Here is a 12,193-nt window from a genome sequence, read left to right as displayed (position 1 = left end):
GTGAAAATTAATCAATGATCCACTAATCAGCTCTTAGTGCAGAAATTGCATTCAAAAAATGGCCTGGATTCAAGTTAATAACATAAAGCCAAAGACACTCAGGGGAATGTAGCACTGACAGCCCAGTTTCTGAGACTGGCTGTACTTTAACAAAGGGTACGCAGGGTTGTAAGAGCTCAATTGTGACAGGGGATTCTTTAGTTAGAGGCACAGAGAGATGTTTCTTGGCCAGCAATGAGATATCAGAATATTGTGCCTACCATGTGCCAGGGCCAAAGATGTCTCAGAAATGGTGCTGAATATTCTCAAAAGGAGGGAAGGACCAGCAGGAGATACTAAATGAATATTTTACATCAATGTTTATGTGGAGAAGGTCATGGAAACTAGAGAACTTGGGGAAATAAATAGCGCCATCTGGAAAAGTGTCCATATTACACAGAAGGAGGTAATGGACATCTTAAAATGCATAAAAGTGGATAAATTCCTGCGACTGGATGAAATATACAGCTGAACTTTGTGGAAAGCTAGGAAAGTTATTGCTGGGCTGCTTGCTGAGATATTTGTGTCATTGATAGTCATAGGTGAGGTGCTAGAAGACTGGAATGTAGTGTCATTATTTAAGAATGGTGGTAAGGAAAGGCCTTACATCAGTGGTGGGCAAGTTGTTGGAGAGGATCCTGAGGGACAGGCTTTACATGTATTTGGAAAGGCAAGGGCTGATTAGGGATAGTCAACATGGCTTTGTGTGTGGGAAATCGTGTTTCACTAAGTTAATTGAATTTTTTGAACAAGTGACGAGAATTAATGAAAGTAGAGCAATGGATGTTATTGAGACGGACTTCAGTAAGGCGTTTGACAAGGTTCTGCATGGTAGACAGATTGATTAACAAGGTTAGATCACATGAAATACAGGGAGAACTAGCCAACTGGATACAAAATTGATTCGAAGGTAAGCGATAGAAGGTGTAGCAGAGGGTTGCTTTTCGGACTGGAGGCCTGTGACCAGCAGTGTTGCAAAAGGATCGGTGCTGGGTTCTCTGACTTTTGTCATTTATTACAAATGATTTAGATGTGAATATAGGAGGTATGGTTATAAATTTGCAGATAACGCCAAAATTAGTGGCTCAGTAGTTAGCACTGCTGCCTCACAGTGTCAGGGACCTGGTTCGATTTCAGCTTTGAGTGACTGTGTGGAGTTTGCACATTCTCCCCACGTCAGTGTGGGTTCCTCTGCGTGCTCCAGTTTCCTCCCACAGTCCAAAGATGTGCAGGTTAGGTGAGTTGGCTGTGCTAAATTCCCATTGTGTTCAGTGAAGTATAGATTAGGTGCATTAATCAGGGGGTAAATGTACAGTAATGGGGCATGGGTTTGAGTGGGATGCTCTTCAGAGGGTCAGTGTGGACTTGTTGGGCTGAAGGGCCTGTTTCCACACTGTAGAGATTCTAATGGTGTAGTGGACAATGAAGAAGGTTACCTCAAGAGCACAAAGGGACATTGATCAGATGGGCCGAGGAGTGGCACATGGAGCTTAGTTTAGATAAATGTGAGGGGCTACATTTTGGAAAGGCAAATCAAGGCAGGATTTATATGCTTAGTGGTAAGGTAGGGGAGTGTTGCCGAACAAAGAGACCTTGAAGTGCAGGTTCATAATCCCTTGAAAGTGGAGTCGTAAGTAGACAGGGTAGTGAATAAAGCGTATGGTATGCTTGCCTTTATTGGTCAAAATGTTAAGTACAGGAATTGAGAGGTCATGTTGCGGCTATAGAGGACATTTGTTTGGCCACTTTTGGAATACTGCGTTCAATTCTGGTCATCTTGCTATAGGAAAGATGTTGTTAAACCTGGAAGAATTTAGAAAAGACTTACAATGATTTTGCTAGGGTTGGAGGGTTTGAGTTATAGGGAGAAGCTGAATAGGCTAGGGCTATTTCCTCTGAAGCATTACAGACGGTTGGGTGACCTTATAGAGGTTTATAAAATCATGAGGGGCATAGCTAAGGTAAATAGACAAGTTCTTTTCCCTGGGGTGGGGGAGTCCAGAACTAGATGGCACAGGTTTAAGGTGAGAGGGGAAAGATTTAAAATCGACATAAGGGTCAACTTTTTCACACAGAGGGTGATAAATGTATGGAATGAGCTGCTAGAGAGAGTGGTGGAGGCTGGTACTATCACTACATTTAAAAGGCATCTGGATGGTTAAATGAATACCAAAGGTTTAGAGGGATATGTGCCAAGTGCTGGCAAATCGGACTAGATTAATTTAGGATATCTGACCAGCGTGTATGAGTTAGACAGAAGGGGCTGTTTCCTTGCTGTACATCTCTATGGCTATGACTCCAACAGTGAATACTGAAAATCTGAAACCAGAACAGAAATTGCGAGAGGAAACTCAACAATTCAGGCAGCATCTGAAGAGAGGAAGGAGAGACAACATTTCAGGTCCAGTGAATCTCAGAATCAAACAATGATAAGGCCCTTTTGCCCATCAAGCCTGCACCAACACAGGAGAAACACCTGATTTTCAACAATACAATTTACCAGCACTTGGCCCCAGCCTTGAATGTTATGATATACCAAGTGCTCATCTAGGCGGTTTTTAATGGCTGAGAGGCAATTTGCCTTTACCAACCTCCCAGGCTGCCCTCTGAGTAAAAAGGCAGCCCTCCTAAACCTCCTGCCCTTCACCTTAAACCTGTGATCTCTTGTGACTGACCTTTCAACTAAGCAGAGCAACTGTTCCTTATCCACTCTGTCCATGCCCATCAATCTTGTACATCTCAATCCAATCACTCCTCAGTCTTCTACGCTCCAACAAAAATACCCCAAGCCTACCCAACCTTTTCTTATAACTTAAATGTTCCATCACATGCAGCATCCTGGCAAATCTCTGAACCCCCTCTAATGCAATCACATCCTTCCAGTATTGTGGCGACTAGAACTGCACACAGTATTCTAGCTGTAGTCTCACCAAGATTCTATTCAACTCCAACATGATTTCCCTGCGTTTTTAATCTATGTCTCAATTAATAAAGGCAAGTGATCCATTTGCCTTTTTCACCACCCTACTAACATGTCCTTCCGCCTTCAGCAACCTACGGACAAACACTCCAAGGCTCTTTTGTTCCACAGAACTTCTTAGTGTCATGCCTTTTATTGAATATTTCCTTGTCAAATTACTCCTTCCAATGTGTATCACCTTACACTTCTCAGGATTAAATTCCTTCTGCCACGTATCTGCCCATTTATATCTTCTTGTAGCCCAAGCACTCAAACTCTTTGTTAACCACCCTACCAATATTTGTGTTGTCTGCTAATTTACTAATCCAATCCCTTACACAGTCATCTATGTAATTTATATAATTATGACTAATTGTGACTCAGCATTGATCCCTGTGGTACCGCTGGACCTTGGTTTCCAGTCACTATAGAAGCCTTCTGTCATCCCCTTTGTCTCCTACATCTGAGTCAATCTTGAACCCACTTCATCAAATTAGCCTGTATCCTACATGCATCTGACTTTTTGATAAGCTCATGGGACCTTGTCAAAGGCTTTGCAGAAATCCATGTAAAATATATCAACTCCACTACCCTCATCTACGCACCTGGTCACTTCTCAAAAACTTCCGTCAAATTTGTTGGGCATGACTTCCCTCTGATGAAGCCATGTTGACTATCCCTGATCAAGTCTTGCTTCCTCAAGTGGAGATAAATGCTCTACTTCTGAATTTTCTCCAGTAGTTTCCCAACTGCTGATGTGAGTCTCACTGGTCTGTAGCTCCCTGGCTTCTTTCTGTAAATCTTCTTAAATACGAAACAACCTCGGTTACCTGAACATCAATTATCCAAATTTCGGATTATCCAAACAAGATCTCAAGGTCCTGTAAAAAGGTTATCCATTATCTGAACAAGCAGTTATCCAAACAAAATACTCCCTGCCCGTCTTGTTTGGATAATCGATGTTCCGTATTGGAACCATATTAGATATTTTCCAGTCCTCTGGCACCTCCCATATGGCCAGAGAGGATTTAAAAATGACATGAACCTTCTTCAGAACTGGAAGTAGCTAGGAAAAGGTGTAACATAAGCTGAAAGGAGTTGGAGGAGGAGGGTGGGGTTAAAGAAGTACAGATAAGGTGGAGATAGAGCCCAGAGAGAGAGAACAGCACTTAGCCAAATAAAGGGATGAATAATGGTACACTCAGGAAGGAGAAAAGGTGATAATGGGAACTACAAGTGGATGAGAGTGATATGGCTGTGCCAAAAGCAGTCCATCTGATGATGAAATCTGATACCTGGGGGAGAGTAAAGATATGGAAGAAGTGTGAAGGCCCTAAAAATACTGAACTCAGTATTGCAGGGTCCCCAAGCAGAAAATGAGATCCTGATCTTCCAGTTTTCACAGAGCCTTGCTGGAGCACTGCAACAGGCCTGAGAGAAATGTTGGCCAAGGAGCACGGTGGTGTGTTGAAGTGGCAGGCAACTTCAGAAGCAATGCCATGTCACTCTCTTGCTCGTGCTGCAAAGATGTTCTCTGGAATGTATATTTTCTTTTCATACACACAACCAAAGACAAAATATACTTCTTATATACATGTCTTCACGAAATGTAACATCTGAACTGATTTGATGTGAATTGTTCAGTTGGAACAATCTTCCAGATGTCTATTGCCTAAAAATGGTTCCCAAGATATATTGGGGGAAAAAAAACAGTTCTTTCTTTAAATTGAACATTTTGTGAGTTGATCTAATCCACTGAAAAGGGAATACATTGGATTGGGTGAAATGCCAGAATCCCAACCATCCCAATGCAAGTTTCAACTGACTACAGTAAGATTAGCTATATTGTAAAACCTCCATTACACTCAATCTTGTCATTTTTACAACAGCTGTATCAAATTAAATTGACCTCAAATTTATGTCTTCAACTCCTAAGAGATTTTAGACCTAAAATACAACATATCAAATCAACATATAACTTATAACCAAACATACATTTTGTAACTGTGCAATCTGAATCTGGAACAGTTTTGAAATCTGTAGTCAACAGATGAAGTACATTAACTTCATTTCTTGCTCTTAAATTAATCTTGTAGCAAAACAAATTACAGTAATTAATGTTTGGATGGTAAGTACTAAATAAGAGTTCGTAATAGTGAAATGCAGAATATCCAATGCATTTTATACCCTTTGGATAATGAATGTTTTCTTTGATTTTTGGACTCTCTGCTCCAAAGAACGTTGGAAGTTGGGCCATTGAATATTTCTTGTACTGATATGGATATATTTTGGACTAGCAAGGGAGTTTATGGCCATCAAGGATAGATGGGAATGTGGAGTTGAGGTCATGTCAGATCAACAATGATCGTATTGAATAATAGAGCAGACTATGAGGCCCAAATCTCAGATTCCTCTTCGTAATTCTACATTCATAATCCCTTTTTTGTGAACATTTTATTCTCTTTAACTTTTGTCAGACATTAACATATTGTTGGACACATTTCCAGAACTACTGCTTTACCTGATTAACTATTTTGTTTTCATTTTTATATCTGATTTCCAGTATCTGTCGTACTTTGCTTTTACTTTGGTTTCTTTGCATTCATTTTAGTGATACAGCTCCTTTCTGTATTAATATATGGAAAACCGTGTGTCTTTTTCAGCTTTTATTGATGGTTAAACTTCACATATGAGTAGGTAAACTTCTAATAGAAAGGAATGTGATTTACAAAATCATATGACAAGAGAGCGGCAGTAAACAAAATGCTCATTTTGAAAGGTGGTGCAATGGCCTCCTACTGTGCTTTAACATTCAGTGATATAGGATGTTTTGAGTGTTGACTTTATGCCTGTTTGTGTTTTATCTCAGGAATGTACATTCACCAAGCTGCGCACAGACAGTGCCCTCAGAGTATTATTCACTGGTTCCTTGCGTCTGAAATGCAAAAGTGCCTGCTGTCAGCGCTGGTACTTTACATTTAATGGGGCTGAGTGCAATGGTCCATTGCCGATTGAAGCCATTGTCTATCTAGATCAAGGAAGCCCAGAATTTAACTCAACCATAAATATACATCGCACATCTTCAGGTTTGTTTTGAAACCAACAGTACTTATGATTTCCTTGTTGCTAATTATTTTCTCTGTAAAGTTATACTGTGTAAAAAGTTATGATGGGTTGGGTTATGATCCTAGCTGATGTTACTACTGGACAAGTCAGATAACAGATTGAAGACTGAAACTTGGCTTGACAAGAAGTTTTGTTCTTTAACAAGATATTCTTTCAAAGAAACATGAGTAAACAATGCTGCATATTTGGTTTTAGCAAAAGAAATTATCACATATAAGAAATGAAGATAAAACAGAACAAATCAAGCTATTTACACATAACAATTTGAAATACAGTCTGTTCTGCTATAACACATGCTTTTTCAAAGCAAATTGACTTTAACGTGATTGAAGAATTTAGGTGGTTATTGGTAGAATACAAACTTTCCTAATTTGTATTGGCTATAATGTGATTCTGGCCCAATTAGTGTAAATAGCTCATCTATTGCATGATTTTCTTATAGTGCAAGATCAAATGAGAACAGAACAGTCGCATTATATCAGCACTGACAGCATTTTGGCACACATGGCAGGACAAAACTTGTCTATCCCAACGCCATCACTTTACCAGACAGTTCCCTTCTCTACCACATCTGTAGGCGTGACAAAACTGTTCTTTCAATTATTTATCTTGAGAACTTGGCCTTTCCCTTGACTATTTACACACTAAGCATTTCAAATAAGTTCTTCAGGTTCGAACCAAACAGTTCTGGTCTAGAAGTTTAAAATGAAAACCTATTGCCTAATTGTTATAAACCAACTCCCTTCTCCAGGAGAAATTGTTCTTACATCTAGCCCCAACCAAAGTCCTTTCCAAACTAAAACCAAAATCTTTGCAATTTATGGGTTTCTCCTAAGGTAAAAGAATCAATTTTTAAACAACAGCAAGCTAATCTCTTTCACTATTTGTTCTCTCCAATTGTGAGGCTCTCTCAATGTAAACACACTATCATTATCTCTCCAGAGTAACTCTAGCCACCTGCTCTCTGATGTGCTGGGTTAAAGTAATAGCTCCAGAAAAATTGAAAAGTTAATTATCAAACTCTTCATTCACAGATTGTATAAATCAAGCACCTTATATCATACATTTACCAACATTTCAAATTAAAGGTCTAATTTTTTCAGCAGGGTCATAAGCAATACTTGTACAGATAGTTGTACAGAGTTGTCCAGATAGTGAGGAAACAAAAATTATAAGCCTAGAATTGAATCTTTGAGTACCATTCAGCAACAAACAAGCATTAGAGGGTTTATGATGGTACATGCAACCACATTTACACAAGGTGTATCATTCACTCCTTGTTGACTTGGACCCCCTCTGAAATAATTCCTGCCAATGATAATTGAGGCCTAAAAGTGGGAGAATCTAAAGGGATTCTACAAATACCTTAAGGACAAAAGAGTATCTAGACAGAGAATAGAGCCCCTTAAAGATCAGGATGTCCACCTATGTGTGGAACAAGAGGATGTGGGGAGATACTAGATGAGTATTTTGCATCAATGTTTATGTGGAGAAGGACAAGGAAGCTGGAGAACTTGGGGAGATAAATAGCACCATCTTGAAAAATGTTAATGTTACAGAGGAGGAGATGTTAGATGTCTTAAAATGCGTAAGGGTATATAAAGCACTGGGACCTAATCAGGTGTACCCTAGAACTCTGTAGGAAGCAAGACAAGTGATTGCTCGGCCCCTTGCTGAGATATTTTTGTCAACGATAGCCACAGGTAAAGTGCTGGAAGGCTGGAGATTGGCTAATGTGGTACCACTATTTAAGAAAGGGAGTAAGGAAAAGCCAGAAAACTACAGACTGGTGAGCCTGATGTCAGTGATGGGCATGTTGTTGGAGGGAATCCTGAGCGACGGGATTTACATGTATTTGGAAAGGCAAGGTCTTGATTTGGGATAGTCAACATGGCTTTGTGCGTGTGATATCATGTCTCATGAACTTGATTGTTTTGAAGAAGTAACAAAGAGGATTGATGAAGTCAGAGTGGTGGACATGATCTAAATGGATTTCAGTAAGGCTTTCGACATGTTCCTCATGGTAGACTGGTTAGCAAGGTTAGGTCACACAGAATACAGCAAAAACTAGCCATTTGGAGACAGAACTGGCTCAGAGGTGGGAGACAGAGGGTGATGGTGGAAGGTTGCTTTTCGGACTGGAGGCCTGTGATCAGCAGTGTGCCGCAAGGATCGGTGCTAGGTTCACTGCTTTTTGTCATTTATATAAATGATTTGGATATGAATATAGGATATATGGTTAGTAAATTTGCTGATGACACCACAGTTGGTGGTGTGGTGCTTAGTGAAGAAGGTTACCTCAGAGTACAATGACTTTGATCAGATGGAACAGTGGGACGAGGAGTGGCAGATGGAGTTTAATTTAGATAACTGTGAGGTGCAGAATTTTGGAAAAACAAATCAGGGCAGGACTCATATACTTAATGGTAAGGTCCTGGAGAGTGTTGCTGAACAAGGAGACTTTGGAGTGCAGGTTCATTGTTCCTTGAAAGTGGAGTCACAGGTAGACAAGACATTGAAGAAGGTGTTTGGTATGCTTTCCTTTGTTGATCAGCGCACTGAGTATAGGAGTTGAGAGATCATGTAGTGGCTGTATAGGACATTGGTAGGCCACTTTGGAACACTGCATTCAATTATGGTCTTCCTGCTATAGGAAGGATGTTGTGAAACTTGAAAGGGTTCAGAAAAGATTTACAAGGATGTTGCCAGGGTTGGAGGATTTGAGCTATAGGGAGAGGCTGAACAGGCTGGGGCTGTTTTCCCTGGAGCGTCGGAGGCTGAGGGTTGACCTTATAGAGGTTTACAAAATTATGACGGGCATGGATAAATAGACAAAGTCTTTTCCCTGGGGTCGGGGAGTCCAGAACTAGAGGGCATAGGTTTAGGATGAGAGGGGAAAGATATAAAAGAGACCTAAGGGGCAACTTTTTCATGCAGAAGGTGGTACGTGTCTGGAATGAGCTGCCAGAGGATGTGGTCGAGGCTGGTACAACTGCAGCATTTAAGAGGCATTTGGATGGGTATATGAATAGGAAGGGTTTGGAGGGATATGGGCCGGGTGCTGACAGGTGGGACTAGATAGGGTTGGGATATCTGGTCAGCGTGGACGGGTTGGACTGAAGTGTCTGTTTCCATGCTGTACATTTCTATGACTCTATGACTACAGTCCTTTATTACAAGGGGTTTTGAACATAATGATAAGGATGTAATGCTTCAGTTATGCAGGGCATTGGTGAGATTGTGTTGGAGGTGGTTTATAAGGGTCTTACTAGATTAATAATTGGAGTGAATGTGCTGTCTTTCAAAGACAGTATGGACTGCTTTTCATGAGTTTAAATTTGATTCAAGTTTGTAAGATCCTGAATGGTCTTGACAAAGTGAATGCAGAAAAGATTGGATGTTGTCACTGAATCAAGAACTTTTGAGCACTATTTTAAAATTAGGGATCATCCTTTTAGGGCAGAGAGAGGAATATTGTTATCTGTCAGAGAACTGCACAACTTTGGAACAGTCTGCCTCAGAGCCAACTGTGCTCCTAAGTAATATGTTTGTAGGCCCATCCTTTAAACTAGTTGACACTAGAGAAGTGCCTGATGCAATCAGTTCACTCAGGCATTGAACAGCTAAACCCAGATCTCCCATTAAAATCCTAAAGCCATTTTAAATTCATCCAAATGTGCAGTCAAAGCTCTTCCAGTTTCCACATTAAAAGTGCAGGTTTTGGCAGACGCCCGCAATCTCATTCCTCCATCTCTCAACCTCATGGTTGTTCCCATGTTTGCATCTTGCCTAATTAGTTTTTTTTCCACAATCATCAGCGCATGTGCAGTACAAGAGGGTCAATTTTGCATGGTTCTCTAGCTCATGAATTTCTAGGTTTTCCCAATGCCTTGTCCCTTCAATTCCAAAGCAACAACATATTCAATTCAAAACATTAACTCTTTTTCTCTTCACAGATGCTGCCAGACCTGCTGAGTGTTTCCATCATTTTTTTTGTTTTTACCCTAATTTGTAAGTCCAGGTTTCTCACAACCCACTCTCCAAACTCCATTTTCTCACAGTCAACTGTCCAGGCCCAGCTTTCTCACTGCTGAATTTCTAAGCCTGGGTTTCCAGCTCCTGGTCAATCTTCAGTGATAGAAAAAGTTCAAGAATGTGGAAGTCAGAATTAGGATTTGCAAAAAGATACATTTTTCCTGCCAATAAATTTCATATGAACAATTGCGTTCTTACTGCCAGATGAAAAATAGCAACTTGGATGAGGCTTCAGTGGTCTTCACATAATTTTGGAGCTAATGGAAAATCTTAATGTGCTTTATTATGTAAAGTATTGCTTCAAAAGAAAATATTTATACTGCAGCTTTGCTTAAAATGGTCTATCCTTTGCAATGTTCTAACAGATTTCTATTCCTTTTTTCAGTGGAAGGGCTGTGTGAAGGAATCAGTGCTGGACTGGTGGATGTTTCAGTCTGGGTTGGGTTGTGCTCCGATGGCTATCCACAAGGTGATGCTTCTACTGGTTGGAACTCAGTATCACGGTTGATAATCGAGGAGTTGCCAAAATAGTTTTGTCTCTACAAAATGAAAACAAACAAGAGCCATTCTTGTTCTATCAGTACAATTTGAATAAAATCTGTTAACTTTCATCAAAATCTGTGAAATTTAAGTAATTTTTTTGGAAATCTTAAAACACCCAATAAAATTAAAAATAAATAGGAAATTCCTTTCACCAAATGGTAAAGACATGTAACAGTTGTACCTTGTGCCTGAACTTTCAGTGTGGAAATACAAGTAATATTTAGACTACACAGGATAATTTTCATGTGAGATGACTATTGTCCATTATACATCCAATTTTTATTAACATATATAGTAAATGACTTAATGGATATCATCCAAAGTCATTTTATTAATCTTCCAGTTTAATTTGAACAAAATATACCTTCTGAACTAATTTTAAGTATTGTATTGCTTAATATTATATAATTGTAAAGACTTGTTATAGCATAAATGCTGACCCCTCCACACTTCACTTCAGGTCTGATGAAGAGTCATTTAGACTCAAATAGTTAGTTTGCTCTCTCTCCATGGATGCTGCCTGACCCGCTGTGATCTCTAGTATTTGTTGTTTTCATTGTTGAACTGTTTTTCCGCTGCCTTCAATTCCATGTTCACTTCTTCGGGCAGGAATACCCCCTCATTCCTCTGATCCCAATACCTGTCTCCAGTATTCACCCCCCACTTGTACCTCTTCCACAGCCCTTTTACCTGCCTTTGATCTCTTCATTGAAAACTGCCAATGTGACAGCGGCTGTCTCAGTTTCTCTGCTCTGCTAACCCACTCTAAACCGTCCCCTTCCACATTTTGCTCTCGTAAGTCCAACCTTAACTTTGTCATCAAAACAGCTGACAAAGGTGGTGCTGTTGTAGTCTGGCACACTGATCTTTACTTTGCGGAGGCTCAATACCAGCTCTTGGACCATGATCCCACATCCGAACATCAAGCCAGTGATGCCAGGACTGTCACCGACCTCATTACCTCTGGAGATCTTACCCCCACTGCCTCCAACCTAATAGTCTTCCAACTCTGAACAGCTCACTTCTACCTCCTTCCCAAAATCCACAAACCAGACTGCCCCTGTAGGCCCACTCCTGCCCTACTGAACTCATTTCCTCCGACCTTGACTGCATCCTCTCTCCACTTGTCCAGACTCTGCCCACCTATACCTGCAATTCCTCTGATGCCCTCCATAGTGATAATTTCCAGTTCCCTGGCCCTAACTGCCTCTGTTCACCATGCATGTCCAATTCTTCTGTACCAGGATGTGAAGGTGCCATGTGGGGTGGACAAAGTTAAAAATCATACAACACCAGAGTATAGTCTAACAGGTTTATTTGGAAGTACAAGCTTTTGGAATACTGCTTCTTCGTCAGGTAGCTTGTTGGACTATAACCTCGTGTTGTGTGATTTTTAACATCGTCCACCAGCTCTCGGCTTCTTCCTCGACCAGAGACCTGAACATTCCCCATTGACCTCCATTCTCCTCCGCCTGGCTGAACTTGTTCTCT

At 40.5% G+C, this 12,193-nt stretch overlaps 1 protein-coding gene across 4 annotated transcripts in view; it reads left to right on the top strand.

The window, feature by feature from the left end:
- Nucleotides 1–10,776, top strand: part of LOC140477183 (collagen triple helix repeat-containing protein 1-like) — a 36,036-nt gene extending 25,260 nt beyond the window's left edge. For all 4 annotated transcript variants that reach the window (XM_072570622.1, XM_072570623.1, XM_072570625.1 and 1 more), the window contains exons 3-4: nt 5,868–6,084; nt 10,545–10,776. In XM_072570622.1, coding sequence (XP_072426723.1) covers nt 5,868–6,084; nt 10,545–10,690 — 363 coding nt within the window. In that variant the 3' untranslated portion in view covers nt 10,691–10,776. The remainder of the gene's footprint in view (nt 1–5,867; nt 6,085–10,544) is intronic.
- Nucleotides 10,777–12,193: the final 1,417 nt, after the last annotated feature.

The sequence above is a fragment of the Chiloscyllium punctatum genome, chromosome 5 (genome assembly GCF_047496795.1).
Source record: "Chiloscyllium punctatum isolate Juve2018m chromosome 5, sChiPun1.3, whole genome shotgun sequence".
NCBI lineage: Eukaryota > Metazoa > Chordata > Chondrichthyes > Orectolobiformes > Hemiscylliidae > Chiloscyllium > Chiloscyllium punctatum.
The sequence above is the reverse complement of the archived record's forward strand: the minus strand, read 5'-3'. Positions and strand labels throughout refer to the sequence as shown.